Raw genomic sequence first — 15737 nt, forward strand, 5'->3', positions numbered from 1 at the left:
AATATGTATTCCACAGGACAAAACTTGGTCCAGAGTATGACTTTGGCAGTGAGTAGGTCCAGAGACATGTTGGACAAAACCCATTGAGTCGATGATGGCTCCGAAAGCCTTTTGGAGTGGGTCTGTGAACTTTTCCATGTGTAAGTTTCACAGTAAATCTACCTCCTCATGTTTGAAATAACTTCAGTATCACATTCAATCTACCTCCTTGTGCTTGACGCCATGTGAGACAGGCTCGATCAGAGGCCTAACCCCTCTGTTTAAAGGTGGAAATAACTGATTCAACAATAGAACTGGGGATTACCCCCCAGTATCCCCAAGAAAATGTCAAGTGTATACAACAGTACATGGAAATTGATATACAGTGCCTTCAGAAAATATCCATACCCCTGGACTTATTCCACATTTTGTTGTGTTACAGCCTGAATTCCTAACGGATTAAATATACATTTTCTCACCCATCTACACAAAATACTTTACAAATGTTTACAAATGTATTGAAAATGAAATACAAAAATATCAAATTTACATAAGAATTCACACCCCTGAGTCAATACTTTGTAGAATCCCCTTTGGCAGCGATCACAGCTGTGAGTCTTTCTGGGTTAGTCTCTGAGAGCTTTCCACACCTGGATTGTGCTACATTTTCTTATTATTTTCTAAATTCTTCAAGCTCTGTCAAATTGGTTGTTGATATTTGCTAGACAACCATTTTCAGGTCTTGCCATAGATTGTCAAGTAGATTTAAGTCAAAACTGTAACTCTGCCACTCGGGAACATTCATTGTCTTCTTGGTAGGAAAGTCCAGTGTAGATTTGGCCTTGTGTTTTAGGTTATTCTGCTGCTGAAAGGTGAATTAATCTCCCAGTCTGGTTGAAAGCAGAGTGAACCAGGTTTTCCTCAAGGATTTTGTCTGTGCTTAGCTCTATTCCATTTCATTTTTATCCTGAGAAACTCCCCAGTCCTTAATGATTACAAGCATACCCATAACATGATTCAGCCACTACTTTGCATGAACATATGGAGAGTGGTACTCAGTAATGTGTGGCATTGGATTTGCCCCAAACATAACACTTTGTTTTCAAGACAAAATGTTAATTGCTTTGGCATATTTTTTGCATTATTACTTTAGTGCCTTGTTGCAAACAGGATGCATGTTTTGAAATATATTTATTCTGTATATCCTTCTTTTCACTTTGTCAATTAGGTTAGTATTGTGGAATAACTGCAATGTTGTTGAACCATCCTCAGTTTTCTCCTATCACAGCCATAAAACTCTGTAACTGTTTTACAATCAATAATGGCCTCATGGTAACATCACTGAGCAGTTTCATTCCTCTCCGGCAACTGATGAGATGAGGTAGTCTGAGATGAGATGAGGTAGTCATTCAAAAATCATGTTAAACACTATTATTGCACACAGAGTGAGTCCACGCAACTTATTATGGGATTTGTTAAGCAAATTTGTACTATTGACCATTTTAAATTCAGGCTGTAACACAACAAAATGTGGAAAAAGTCAAGGGGTGTGAATGCTTTCTGAAGGCACTGTAGATAATGTGTTAAAAGGCATGTAATGATTAACTATTGAATCACCAAGACTTATTATAAATAAATGAAATACAAACCTCCTCTCAGTCAGCTTACTGCCCATCACGTGTCATGCATTCAACAGACGACAGCAACACTCAGTCCAGTCTTCTAACGGCTTCATGAAACATAGTCCCATCATCTGACTCCACACTGAAATAAAAGTAACAGTTAGCTAATTGCCAATGTCAGGTGGTCTGTAGCTCTATTTGGCATATTCAATAACAAATATTCATGTTTTTTTGTAAGAGTTAGCTAGCTTGTAAAGAAGCTAACTAAAAGCAGCCTACCTGTTCCTGTTTACAAAAATGTGCTCAAATCCTGAAACAACCTTATCTAGCTAGCCTACAGTTTATTATATGATTATTGCTTCATAAACATATTTGAATTAAATAATACATTTTTATGAACCTTGCTCTTTGCCACTCCAACAATGCTGCAAAAATACTAATACTATCTACCCCCTGCCATCGAGAGTAAACGTGTCGGACGAGATAGCTAGCCATTTTTCTGAACATTCAGCAGCATCATTAATATTGATATAAATGTCAATGCAAAACAGCTAAAACAAATGAAAAGGCAGCTAGTTAGCTGTCATTTCAGAGTTAGATGTGACTGTGACACGGAACCCAAACCGGCTACGCGCGTGCGCTATCGTGCATACATTTATTTTGTCCCCCTACACCAACCGCGATCACGACACGCAGGTTAAAATATAAAAACCAACTCTGAACCAATGTCATTAATTTGGGGACAGGTCGAAAAACATTAAACATGTATGGCAATTTAGCTAGTTAGCTTGCACTTGCTAGCTAATTTGTCCTATTTAGCTAGCTTGCTGTTGCTAATTTGTCCTGGGATATAAACATTGAGTTGTTATTTTACCTGATATGCACAAGGTCTTCTACTCCAACAATTAATCCACACATAAAACGGCAAACCGAATCGTTTCTAGTCATCTCTTCTCCTTCCAGGCTTTTTCATCTTTGAACTTATATGGTGATCGGCATCTAAACTTTCCTAGTATTACCACGACCACCGGCAAAACAGCTTCAATCACCCACGTGGGTATAACCAATGAGGAGATGGGTACCTGCTTCTATAAACCAATGAGGAGATGGGAGAGGCAGGACTTTCAGCGCAATCTGTGTCAGAAATAGAAAGGAGTTCTATTTTAGCCCTTGGCATCCCAGACACTCGTTGGCACGCGCAAGCAGTGTGGGTGCAATAATTGAATAACATGGATTTCTACATTTATTTTGCGACGCTCGCTCGCGCACGCGACGTGTCCGGTCTGGTCAGCATGTTAGGTTTTCTCAGCTATTGTTTGCTAAAATCCACATTACCTTCTGGGATAGGGATAGAAACCTCAAGGTTTTTTGCCTTCACTGGGTTTATATATAGAACCTTCTTTAGTAAAGGGTTATTTAATCTTGTCAAATCAAATAAAAGTTTATTGGTCGGGTACACAGATGTGCAGATGTTATCGCAGGTGCAGCGAAATGCTTGTTCCTAGCTCCAACAGTGCAGTAATACCTTACAAAACACAAAACAATACACAAATAATCCAAAAAGTAAAAAGAAAGAAATATCGCCCAATGAACCATGAAGATTGCCAATCCATAAAACAATGCATAAAACCCCAAATAACCCTGTTTTCTAAGATTGCACAATGCATGTATATTACATAAATGGATAGTTCTGCATGTGATGAATGTTTGTGTGTTATTAATTTAGCTAATTTTCTGGGTTGTCAGGAGCAAGATGTCTGATGAAAACTTATATGAGGATCTTGACATCGTCAAGGAAATAAAGAACTACGACAAGTTTACCCCAACAGAGAATGCAGCCAAAGCAAAGGAGCACCTGGATTTGCAGGAGAACGTGACCCTTAACATTGCTGTGACAGGGGAGAGCGGGGCGGGAAAGTCCACCTTTGTTTAATGCCTTACTTGGACCAAGGGGCAGCAGAAACTGGAGTGACCAAGACCACAATGAAGCCCATTAGATACAGCCATCACACAATGCCTAATGTGAAATTCTGGGACCTGCCTGGTATCGGCAGCCAAACTTTAAAGCAAAGAAGTACCTGAAGAAGGACAAGTTTAAAACCTACAACTTCTTCATCATCATCGGCACAGTGAGGTTCAAAGAGAACAACATCATGCTGGCCAAAGAGATCCAGAATATGAAGAAGATATTTTACTTCGTCTGGTCGAAGATTGACAACGACAGCCGAGCTGAGGCATGGAAGAAGAACTACAGGGAGGAGGATTTGCTCTCCAAGATCAGACAGAATTGTGAGGTGAACCTGAAGACCGTAGGGAACACCAACGTTTTCCTCATCTCCACATTTGAGCTGGGGAAGTACGATTTCCAGAAGCTAATCTACTCTCTGGAGGAAAACCTCTCAGAGCACAAGAGGTCGGCCTTAATCCAGGCTCTGCCGGTTTGCTCAATAGTCATGATTGAGAAGAAGAGGAAATGTCTTTTCAAAAGCGCCTCCACCACAGCAGCCGTACCCATCCCTGGGCTGAGAGATTGGTGTTATGCAGGCCTTCTTCCACAAGGCCTTCATAACCTTTGGACTGGATGAGAAATCCCTCCAGAGACTGTCAGAACGTGGCAACAAGCCAGTGGGTGAACTGAGCTCAGCGATTAAGTCTCACTGGGGGAGTTGATGAGAAGGTGATGGCTAGAATGCTGCATACAGCAGTCATGGTGGCAGCCAAGGCTATCGAAGCTGTGTTGACCACTGTTGTTTTTAGTTTTGGTGCAATGGGGATTGCTTTTGCCACTACATTGCACCTTCTGCACAAGGGAATAAAAGAGTTGGTGTAGGATGCTAAAGCAGTGCTAATAGTGGCAGGCTTGGAATTACAAAAAATGGTCAGACTGAAAACACCCTGTTCTTCAAGGTGGATGCGGTTACAATGGCTGTACTTTAGATACAGCTTTTCACAAGTCAAATGTCTGATTCATGTCTGATCACTTTTGTTACCATGACAATATGAATAGAGCCATGAACCCAAGGTTTGAGTTTGTTTACTTAGTTCTAGTGTTGTACGTTGAGTTAGCATCATTATTCTAATTATCATTGTAATTAGCTATAGCATCATTATTAGCATTTGCATCATTAACAGCATTAGCAGTGTGTAGTGCAAAACAATGGAGGCCATACATCTGTTAGCATATGTTTGTTAGCATGGTTACTTTTCCATTTAATTTGTCTTTGCCATCTAATTTCTTGCTCTGTACAATATACCATTGTCACTATTTGATTGTACTAGTAACTAGTAGGTGGGTGCTTAGGAAATGTCAAACAGTGGAAGAGTACCTCTGTTAGCATGCTTCTTTGTGTCATCTCATTTTCAATTATTAAATTGTTTGATGTGACTTTAAATATTGTAGTAATCTACCCTGTTATCTAAATCATTGATTGTTTGTGTATTTTTTTTATTGACACAAAGAATTGTAATAAAAAAGACAAACATACAGTAGTGAAGTCAAAGATGCCATTTTATTGACTAGATGTTTCTTTGTCTTCCTGTATGTAACAACATCAGCCTTCTGTCTCTCTCTACTTCATCTTCTCTCCCTCTCTCTCTCTCCCTCTCAAGCTCCTTCTCCTTCTCCTTCTCTCTCTCTCTCTCTCTCTCTCTCTCTCTCTCTCTCTCTCTCTCTCTCTCTCTCTCTCTCTCTCTCTCTCTCTAGCTCTCTCTCACTCTCTCTCTCTACTCTGGTGTGGAGGGTACAGGCTAGTAGTTGGTGATGGTCTCGTGGATCCAGGGCAGCAGGGCACAGACCTTGGTGTAGACACCAGGATAGTTGGGCTGGGCACAGCCAACACCCCAGGACACGATGCCATGCAGCTCTCCGTTACATACCAGGGGACCGCCGGAGTCACCCTGAGAGAGACACAGAGGGAGAGAGAAAGATAATGAATTAATATATAAATGAATAAACAAACAAATGAAATGTTCTGTTTGTGAGGTTACAGGGGTATTCTCCATACCTGACAGGCGTCCTTGCCTCCCTCCAGGTATCCAGCACACACCATGGTATCAGTAATCTGGCCAGGGTAGGACTCCTCACAGGCCTTCTGAGACAGGATGGGGATGTCCACACACTGCAGGTTAAATGGGTTGAACACTGACAGAGAGAGAGACAGAGAGACAGATGAGAGACAGAGAAAGAGATAGAGACACAGTTGGGGAGAGAGAGAGAGAGAGAGAGAGAGAGAGAGAGAGAGAGAGAGAGAGAGAGAGAGAGAGAGAGAGAGAGAGAGAGAGAGAGAGAGAGAGAGAGAGAGAGAGAGAGAGAGATGGTTGGGGGGAGAGAGAGGGGGGGAAAGAAAATATACAGTAAGTGGTATTCTTAGAAGTAGCTACCCTCTCAAGTAAATTGATTTGCTGATTTCCCATCAACATGTAGACCTAGCGTGAGCTATAATTTCAAGAAAATGTATTTTAGTTGATTACATTCAATAACCCATATTTTCTCATCTCATCCCAATCTCATTGTCATTCCACCCCATCCCATACTACACCCCATCTACATAAATACCCGAGTCGGTGTAGATGTTTCCCCATCCAGACACCACACACATGTCACCGGCCTTGGGGCAGGCTGTGGGCAGGGCGATGGGCTTGACAAACTTGTTGAGAGTGACAGGGTGTGCCAGCTTCAACAGCATAATGTCGTGGTCCATGGTCTGGTAGTCATAGCTCTGGTGCCAGTAGATGGCGTCCACAGACATGTACTGCTCCGTTCCTTCGTGCTCCCAGATGTGGTGGTCACCCAGGATGGCAAGCTGACTCCAAGGACTGGAGGGAGGGAGAGAGAGAGAGGGAGAGAGAGAGAGAGAGAGAGAGAGAGAGAGAGAGAGAGAGAGAGAGAGAGAGAGAGAGAGAGTGAGAGAGCGAGGGAGAGAGAGAGAGGACATGATTTATGAGAGGAAGGAGAGCAGAAAGGGATGAAGGTGAATAAGTGGAGAGAGGAAGGCAGAGAAGATAAGAAGGAGAGAGGGGAAGACAGAAAGTGAAGACAGATGGAAAATTGGAGAAGGGAGAGGATAAAAAAAATAGAAACCTTTACATGAAGAGGCCTTTGGGAGGCACAGTAAAGGGAAAAGATGGTTGACAGTGACCCTGCAGTACTCACTTCATCCAGCAGTGGGCGGCAGAGATGATCCACTGGTCGTTAATGAGGGAGCCACCACAGAAGTGGTAGCCGATGTTAAGAGAGGCTTGCCAGGGCTGGGAGTGAGCCTCACACTCATAACCCCCCACGATCCTGTCATCCATAGGAGCTGCCGCTGAGGGAGGGAAGGAGTGGAAGGGAGAGGGAGGGTCAGAGGAGAAAGAGAGTAGGATGGAGAGAGGGAGTAGTGTTCAGAAAGCATGACAGGAAGAAGGTGACAGAAGACAGAGAGATGCAGAGGTTAGAGATAATGTTATATTATACAAGATTGGCAAAAGGAGAGCATTAAGCTGATGTCCACATTGTCTGTAAAACATGTGTGTCTCTATGCGAGTCTCAATCCGTGTCTCTATGCGTGTCTCTATGCGTGTCTCTATGCGTGTCTCTATGCGAGTCTCTATGCGAGTCTCAATCCGTGTCTCTATGCGTGTCTCTATGCGTGTCTCTATGCGTGTCTCAATCCGTGTCTCTATGTGAGTCTCTATGCGAGTCTCAATCCGTGTCTCTATGTGAGTCTCTATGCGAGTCTCAATCCGTGTCTCTATGCGAGTCTCAATGCGTGTCTCTATGCGAGTCTCTATGCGTGTCTCAATCCGTGTCTCTATGTGTGTCTCTATGCGAGTCTCTATGCGTGTCTCTATGCGAGTCTCTATGTGTGTCTCTATGCGAGTCTCTATGCGAGTCTCTATGCGTGTCTCTATGCGTGTCTCTATGCGTGTCTCAATCCGTGTCTCTATGCGTGTCTCTATGCGAGTCTCTATGCGTGTCTCTATGCGTGTCTCAATCCGTGTCTCTATGCGTGTCTCTATGCGTGTCTCTATGCGAGTCTCTATGCGAGTCTCTATGCGTGTCTCTATGCGAGTCTCTATGTGTGTCTCTATGCGAGTCTCTATGCGAGTCTCTATGCGTGTCTCTATGCGTGTCTCTATGCGTGTCTCAATCCGTGTCTCTATGCGTGTCTCTATGCGAGTCTCTATGCGTGTCTCTATGCGTGTCTCAATCTGTGTCTCTATGCGTGTCTCTATGCGTGTCTCTATGCGTGTCTCTATGCGAGTCTCTATGCGTGTCTCTATGCGTGTCTCAATCTGTGTCTCTATGCGTGTCTCTATGCGTGTCTCAATCTGTGTCTCTATGCGTGTCTCTATGTGTGCCTCTATGTGTGTCTCAATCCGTGTCTCTATGCGTGTCTCTATGCGTGTCTCTATGCGTGTCTCTATGCGAGTCTCTATGCGAGTCTCTATGCGTGTCTCTATGCGAGTCTCTATGCGAGTCTCTATGCGAGTCTCAATCCGTGTCTCAATCCGTGTCTCTATGCGTGTCTCTATGCGTGTCTCTATGCGTGTCTCTGTGCGAGTCTCTATGCGTGTCTCTATGCGAGTCTCTATGCGAGTCTCAATCCGTGTCTCTATGCGAGTCTCTATGCGAGTCTCAATCCGTGTCTCTATGCGAGTCTCAATCCGTGTCTCTATGTGTGTCTCTATGTGTGTCTCTATGCGTGTTTCTTTGCGTGTCTCTATGTGTGTCTCAATGCGTGTCTCTATGCGTGTCTCAATGCGTGTCTCTATGCGTGTTTCTTTGCGTGTCTCTATGTGTGTCTCTATGTGTGTGTTTGTTACCTGCAGCCCCCAGGAGTGTGAGTACAATCAGGCCAATCATCGTGCTGCTGAGACAAGTCTTCATTTACCAGACTGGACATGTGCACTCCGCGATTCTCTACATTTATACCTTTATCTCAACTGATATCCCTCCACCCTGCCCTGCCCCCTTTCCAAGTCTCTCGTGCCTGATGCCCCACCCCAAACTCTCCTGCCCCATCATGCCTCATCTTATCACAAACTCCCCTTACATTCTACCAGGTACTCAGAGCATGCGTTTATCCCATTCCTCACGCCAATGTCATCATGGGACATTTAGTTATTGGAATAAGTCACAGCTGCAGCTGTCTCAACCTTGGGACTTTGGACAGAAAGTGTTTAGTGTTGAAACAGTTGTGCTGTCGGCCAGATTGTCAGAGTGGTAGGATCATTGAGACCTTTTGCAACACCTCAAAGAAGAGGAGGGAAAAAAGTTGTTGTACTTTTCAGGTACTAGTTCTAACATCACAGATGGCCGTTTCTCTCACAGACCCTGGCCTATATTCAAGGGCATACCAAGAGTACTAAAGAATAGTAGCAGAGATAAGGAAGGCTCTATGAGTAAAATTTGAATAGAACCTGACAGAAAGATGATTTTCACATTTAAAATGTTATGCAATCAGAACATTCAACAGAATAATTGGTTGTTCTGTAAGATGCAACATTGGAAAGCGAATAGACTTTGTGGGATGAGCACAGGCTGTTAAGTAGCCGTGGTCCTTTTGATACTGCATATGGCCAGCCATGGGTACATGTCCTTATGTGCCACATGCCACTTCAAAAGGCTAAATGTCTGTCACATTCAGTTTGCCAGCTACTGGTTAATCATCAGCTAGGTGTACACTCCCCTACATATTTATTTGGGCAGTGAAGATAAAACTTTTTATTTGGCTCTATACTCGGACATTTTGGATTTGAGAACAAATGTTTTATACACTACATGGCCATATGTATGTGGACACCCCTTCAAATTAGTGGATTTGGCTCAGCAACACCCGTTGCTGACAGATGTATAAAATCAAGCACAAAGCCATGCAATCCCCATAGACAAACATTGGCAGTAGAATTGCCCGTACTGAAGAGCTCAGTGACCTTTAACGTGGCACCGTCATAGGATGCCACCTTTCCAACAAGTCAGTTCGTAAAATGTCTGCCCTGCTAGAGCTGCCCCTGTCAACTGTAAGTGCTGTTATTGTGAAGTGGAAACGTCTAGGAGCAACAATGGCTCAGCTGCAAAATGGCAGGCCACAAAAGCAGGTGTCCACATACATTTGGTCATGTAGTGTATGAGGCGACAGTACAGAATTTCACCTTTTATTTTAAGGGTGCTTTCATACATATCTGTTTTATCGTTTAGAAATGAATGCACTTTTTGTATCTAGTCACCCCATCACTTATAGTGTATTTCATTTAGTCAAAAGTTTAGTATTTGGTGCAATACTCCTAGCACACAATGACTACATCAAGCTTATGTATCTACAAACTTGTTGGATGCAATTGCAGTTTGTTTTGGTTGTGTTTCGGATGATGTTGTGCAAATGGTAAATAATGTATTGCGTCATTTTGGAGTCAAGTCAGTTTTATTGTAAGTAAGATGTTCCCGAACACTTCTACATTAATGTGGATGCTACCTTGATTACAGATAATCCTATTACTAGCCTATTCAACCTCTCTTTCGTATCGTCTGAGATCCCCAAAGATTTGAAAGCTGCCGCGGTCATCCCCCACTTCATAGGGGGAGACACCTTAGACCCAAACTGTTTTAGACCTATAGCCATCCTGCCCTAGCTTTCTAAAATCTTTGAATGCCAAGTTAATAAACAGATCACCGACCATTTCGAATCCCACCATACCTTCTCCACTATGCAATCTGGTTTCCGAGCTGGTCATGGGTGCACCTCAGCCACGCTCAAGGTCCTAAACGATATCATAACCGCCATTGATAAAAGACAGTACTGTGCAGCCGTATTCATCGACTTGGCCAAGGCTTCCGACTCTGTCAATCACCGCATTCTTATCGGCAGACTCAATAGCCTTGGCTTCTCAAATGACTGCCTCGCCTGGTTCACCAACTACTTCTCAGATAGAGTTCAGTGTCTCAAATCGGAGGGCCTGTTGTCCGGACCTCTGGCAGTCTCTATGGGGGTGCCACAGGGCTCAATTCTCGGGCCGACTCTTTTCTCTGTATATATCAATGATGTCGCTCTAGCTTCTGGTGATTCTCTGACGACACCATTCTGTATATATCTGGCCCTTCTTTGGACACTGTGCTAACTAACCTCCAAACGAGCTTCAACGCCATACAACACTCCTTCGTGGCCTCCAACTTCATTTAAATGCTAGTAAAACTAAGTGCATGCTCTTCAACCGATTGCTGCCTGCACCCTCCCGCCCAACTAGCATCACTACTCTGGACGGTTCTGACCAAGTCTAACCTGTCTGGTTAGACTGTAAACTCTCCTTCCAGACTCACATTATTAAGCATCTCCAATCCAAAATTAAATCTAGAATTGGCTTCCTATTTCGCAACAAAGCCTCCTTCACTCTTGCCGCCAAACATAACATCGTAAAACTGACTATCCTACCGATCCTTGACTTCGGTGATGTCATTTACAAAATAGCCTCCAACACTCTACTCAGCAAACTGGATGTAGTCTATCACAGTACCATCCGTTTTATCCCCAAAGCCCCATATACTACCCACCACCGTGACCTGTATGCTCTTGTTGGCTGGGCCTCACTACATATCCGTCGCCAAACCCACTGGCTCCAGGTCATCTATAAGTCTTTGCTAGGTAAAGCCCCACCTTATCTCAGCTCACTGGTCACCATAGCAACACCCATCCTTAGCACGGGCTCCAGCAGGTACATTGCACTGGTCATCCCCAAAGCCAACACTTCCTTTGGCCGCCTTTCCTTCCAGTTCTCTGCTGCCAATGACTGGAACGAATTGCAAACATCGCTGAAGCTGGAGTCTTATATCTCCCTCTCTAACTTTAAGCATCAGCTGTCTGAGCAGCTTACCGATCACTGTACCTGTACATAGCCAATCTGTAAATAGCTCACCCAACTACCTCATCCCCTGTCACGACTTCTTCCGAAGTCGATGCCTCTCCTTGTTCGGGTGGTGCTCTGCGGTCGACGTCACTGGTCTTCTAGCCATCATTGATCAATTTTTCATTTTCCATTGGTTTTGTCTTGTCTTCCTACACACCTTGTTTCAATCCCATTCATTACCTGTTGTGTATTTAACCCTCTGGTTCCCATGTCTTTGTCAAAGATTGTTTTATGTTCAGTGTCGTGTTGTTTGTATTTGGTGCGCGACGGGTCCTCGTACCCAATTTGTTTCATTTTGTATTTATGGTTTTGGAGTTATGTTTTGTTTTATTAAATTACTCCATTTTACCAAGTTTAATTCTCCTGCGCCTGACTTCCCTGCCACCTATATACACGAATTGTGACATCCCCATATTATTACTTACCCTCTTGCTCTTTTGCACCCCAGTATCTCTACTTGCACATCATCATCTGCACATCTATCACTCCAGTATTAATGCTAAATTGTAATTATTTTTGCCTCTAGGGCCTATTTATTGCCTTACTTCCCTACTCTTCTACATTTGCACACACTGTACATAGATTTTTCTATTTTTCTTTTTGTGTTGTTGACTGTACGTTTGTTTGTAACTCTGTTGTTTTTGTCGCACTGCTTTGCTTTATCTTGGCCAGGTCGCAGTTGTAAATGAGAACTTGTTTTCAACTGGCCTACCTGGTTAAATAAAGGTGAAATATATATTTTTTAATCATGAATGAATAATGATGTTACAGATGGACAAAGGTCATGCCCCCAAAACATACTAACCTCTCACCATTACAAATAACAGGGAGGATAGGATTGTCTTGGAGGTATGATATTCATGCATCTGTAACTTTATCACTCATCATTATTCAAGATTCATTCATGATTATCATAGTAGCATCCACATGAATGTAGAAGTGTTCAGAAACATATTCTATTCTTATTAACAATAAAAGTGACTCCAAAATGATATTTATATCATTCATTTCTACTGGGCACAACATAATCTGAAACACAACCAAAACAAACTGCAAATGCATCCAACAAGTTTGTAGAGTCACAAGCTTGATTTAGCAGTGGTGTAAAAAGTATTACATTTTCATTCTTGAGTAAAAGTACAAAGTAAAAGTAAACGCTATACATCACATTCCTTATATTAAGCAAATCAGATGGCACACTACAACACCCTCAATATTTATGACACCTTCAAATGGGAGGACTAGATACATAAAGTACTATCATTTCGAAATGGTAAAACATATGTATGAAGCACCCTCAAATTGAAGGTGACATTCTGTACTGTCGGCTTATATAAAACATGTGATCTCAAATCCAAAATGCTGAAGTATAGAGCCAAATTAATAGTTTTAGCTTCACTGTCCAAATAAATACGTAGGGGCGTGTATGAAGCGAAGTGTATGCAGGTGCCTTAAATAAAATATTGTGGCCCTTGTATGCTTGTATGTTTAGGGATAAGGCAGAGTAAGGGGAGGTGATTAGGGTGGTCAGCAGGGTAGAGTGAATGTTGTGAGCATATGGGAGGGCAGTGCAGGTAGAGTGTGAGGGGTAGGGGAGGGCAGATAGGGTTTGAGGGGTAGGGGAGGTAAGGTAGGGTTTGAGGGGTGGGGGGGAGGGCAGATGGGATGTGAGGGGTAGGGGAGGTAAGGTAGGGTGTGGGGTGGGGGAGGGCAGATAGGGTGTGAGGGGTAGGGGAGGGCAGATAGGGTGTGCTGGGTAGGGGAGGTAAGGTAGGGTTTGTGGGGTGGGGGAGGGGAGATAGGGTGTGTATAAATAAAGTCCATGCGCGTGTCCAGGTGTCTTTGATCAGCCAGTGTTCACCGGACAGACAGACACCATGAGACTGCTCGCTCTGATACTGCTGGTTGGAGCTGCTGGTAATTAAACACATACACACACACACACACACTTTAACATACTCTACCAATTATATATCAAAAACTATTCGTAAGGAATATTAATCTTACATATAGCTTATAACAGCTTTCAACTTTTTTACCAAACAGGCTGTTTCTATGTGATGTAGAACAATTCTGATGAATACTATTCAGAGTGCAACAATGTCCTCATCTCTCCCCTCTTGTGACCACTCTCTCTGTATGGTGTCTCTCTCTGTGTGTTTCAGTGGCAGTGCCCCGTGAGGATGGTAAGATCATCGGTGGCCAGGAGTGTGAACCTCACTCCCGACCCTGGATGGCCTCCCTCAACTACGGGTACCACTTCTGCGGAGCCGTGCTCATCAACGAGCAGTGGGTGCTCTCTGTCGCTCACTGCTGGTACAAGTGAGTAAGGGTGGAGGGCAGGGGAGGGAAAGGGAAAGGGGGATACCTAGTCAGTTGTACAACTGAATGCATTCAGCAGAAATGTGTCTTCCGCATTTAACCCAACCCCTCTGAATCAGAGGTGCGGGGGTCTGCCTTAATCGACATCCACGTCTTCGGCGCCCGGGGAACAGTGGGTTAACAGCATTGCTCAGGGGCAGAGCCACAGATTCTGGGCCAATATGAACCAAAAGGAGGGCTCTTCTATGTCTTCCGCAGTGTGACACTTTGAATGTTATCAAACTGACATGAGGTTTCTCTGTAATCATAGTTGTATCACCCTGTCTTTCCCTTTGTCCTCTTCCTCCTCTCCTTCCTCTCCTTCGTCCTCCTCTCTCAGCCCCTACGCTATGCAGATCATGCTTGGAGAGCACAACCTGCGTGTGTTTGAGGGAACTGAGCAGCTCATGAAGACTCAAAACATCATCTGGCATCCCAGGCAAGCTACACCCACACTTACCCCTTACACATCACTTTAGGGAAGCCATTTTATAACAATCGAACCGAGACTGAATGGAGTTTTATCACATTACATGATTCAATACAAATCCCTTGACCTCTCTCTCTTCTCTCTGTAGCTATGACTACCAGACGCTGGACTATGACATGATGCTGATCAAGCTGTTCCACCCTGTGGAGATCACTGATTATGTGAAGCCCATCCCGCTGCCCACCAGCTGCCCATACGCAGGCCTCCCCTGCTCCGTCTCTGGCTGGGGCAACATCGCCACCGAAGAGGGTGAGACGGACCAAATACCCCTGCACTTTACCTTTACAAAACTTTAACCACAGAAATTACACCCACACACACTATACCAAACAAACTTTACCAACATTAATTATACCCTCAGTACCTTTATCTACACACACTCTAACAACACACGCCTCACCCGGAGAAGAGGTATGACTACGGATAAATTATATTAAATAACTAAATCTCCCTGCCTTTTATTTCTTTCTCAGTTAACATGCCCGCCCGTCTGCAGTGTCTGGATGTGCCCATACTGGAGGATGAGAAGTGTGAGATGGCCTACCCTGGCATGCTCACCCGCAGGATGGTGTGTGCCGGATACATGGACGGAGGCAGAGACGCATGCAACGTACGTACAGTATATGACACCTTTTTGATGAGCCCTTTTGCTATCTTTGTTGTGCAGTCATTTAGAAAACACAGTGGTACATATTAGGATCAACCTGAATTGATTTCTTACCTCTCTCTGTCTCTATCCCTTTCCTCTCTCTCTCTCTCTCTCTCTCTCTTTCTCTCTCTCTCTCTCTCTCTCTCTCTCTCTCAGGGGGACTCTGGCAGTGGTCTAGTGTGTTTGGGTGAGGTTCATGGCCTGGTGTCCTGGGGTCAGGGCTGTGCCGTGCCCGGATACCCCGGAGTCTACGTCAAAGTGTGTGAGTTCCTCCCCTGGATCGATGAGACCATGAAGGCCAACATGTAACACCACTAGCTGCTTTCCTCCCTGTCTCTCAGACCTCCACTCCTCCAAACTCTTCCTCCCTGTCTCTCAGACCTCCACTCCTCCAAACTCTTCCTCCCTGTCTCTCAGACCTCCACTCCTCCAAACTCTTCCTCCCTGTCTCTCAGACCTCCACTCCTCCAAACTCTTCCTCCCTGTCTCTCAGACCTCCACTCCTCCAAACCCTTCCTCCCTGTCTCTCAGACCTCCACTCCTCCAAACTCTTCCTCCCTGTCTCTCAGACCTCCACTCCTCCAAACTCTTCCTCCCTGTCTCTCAGACCTCCTCTCCTCCAAACTCTTCCCCTCTCTCTCTCGTTCTCCTCCTAGTTTAATACTAAAGTGGAATCAGCACAGAGTGTAAGCATGTCAAACACAATAAAGCCTGAAGTTACACTATCTTCCATCTGTCTGTCTTAGGAACTACA

The 15737-nt window shown here is 44.1% G+C and overlaps 2 protein-coding genes and 1 pseudogene across 2 annotated transcripts; 2 read left to right on the forward strand and 1 right to left on the reverse strand.

Annotated features, from left to right (window-relative positions):
- The first annotated feature begins 3354 nt into the window (after nucleotides 1–3354).
- Nucleotides 3355–5312, forward strand: LOC139572577 (interferon-gamma-inducible GTPase 10-like; annotated as a pseudogene).
- LOC139573426 (trypsin-2-like) lies at nucleotides 5248–8509 on the reverse strand. The gene is made up of 5 exons (XM_071396847.1): nucleotides 8409–8509; nucleotides 6754–6907; nucleotides 6157–6416; nucleotides 5606–5742; nucleotides 5248–5498 (listed from the first exon to the last, which is right to left on the reverse strand). Exons 1-5 carry the CDS (start codon nucleotides 8470–8472, stop codon nucleotides 5349–5351), a joined length of 765 nt encoding a protein of 254 aa, XP_071252948.1. The 5' UTR covers nucleotides 8473–8509; the 3' UTR covers nucleotides 5248–5348.
- Nucleotides 8510–13277: 4768 nt separating this feature from the next.
- Nucleotides 13278–15710, forward strand: LOC139573427 (trypsin-like). The gene is made up of 6 exons (XM_071396848.1): nucleotides 13278–13400; nucleotides 13649–13805; nucleotides 14185–14283; nucleotides 14423–14583; nucleotides 14808–14944; nucleotides 15140–15710. Exons 1-6 carry the CDS (start codon nucleotides 13361–13363, stop codon nucleotides 15290–15292), a joined length of 747 nt encoding a protein of 248 aa, XP_071252949.1. The 5' UTR covers nucleotides 13278–13360; the 3' UTR covers nucleotides 15293–15710.
- Nucleotides 15711–15737: the final 27 nt, after the last annotated feature.

The sequence above is a fragment of the Salvelinus alpinus genome, chromosome 4, assembly GCF_045679555.1.
Source record: "Salvelinus alpinus chromosome 4, SLU_Salpinus.1, whole genome shotgun sequence".
NCBI classification, from domain to species: Eukaryota; Metazoa; Chordata; class Actinopteri; order Salmoniformes; family Salmonidae; genus Salvelinus; species Salvelinus alpinus.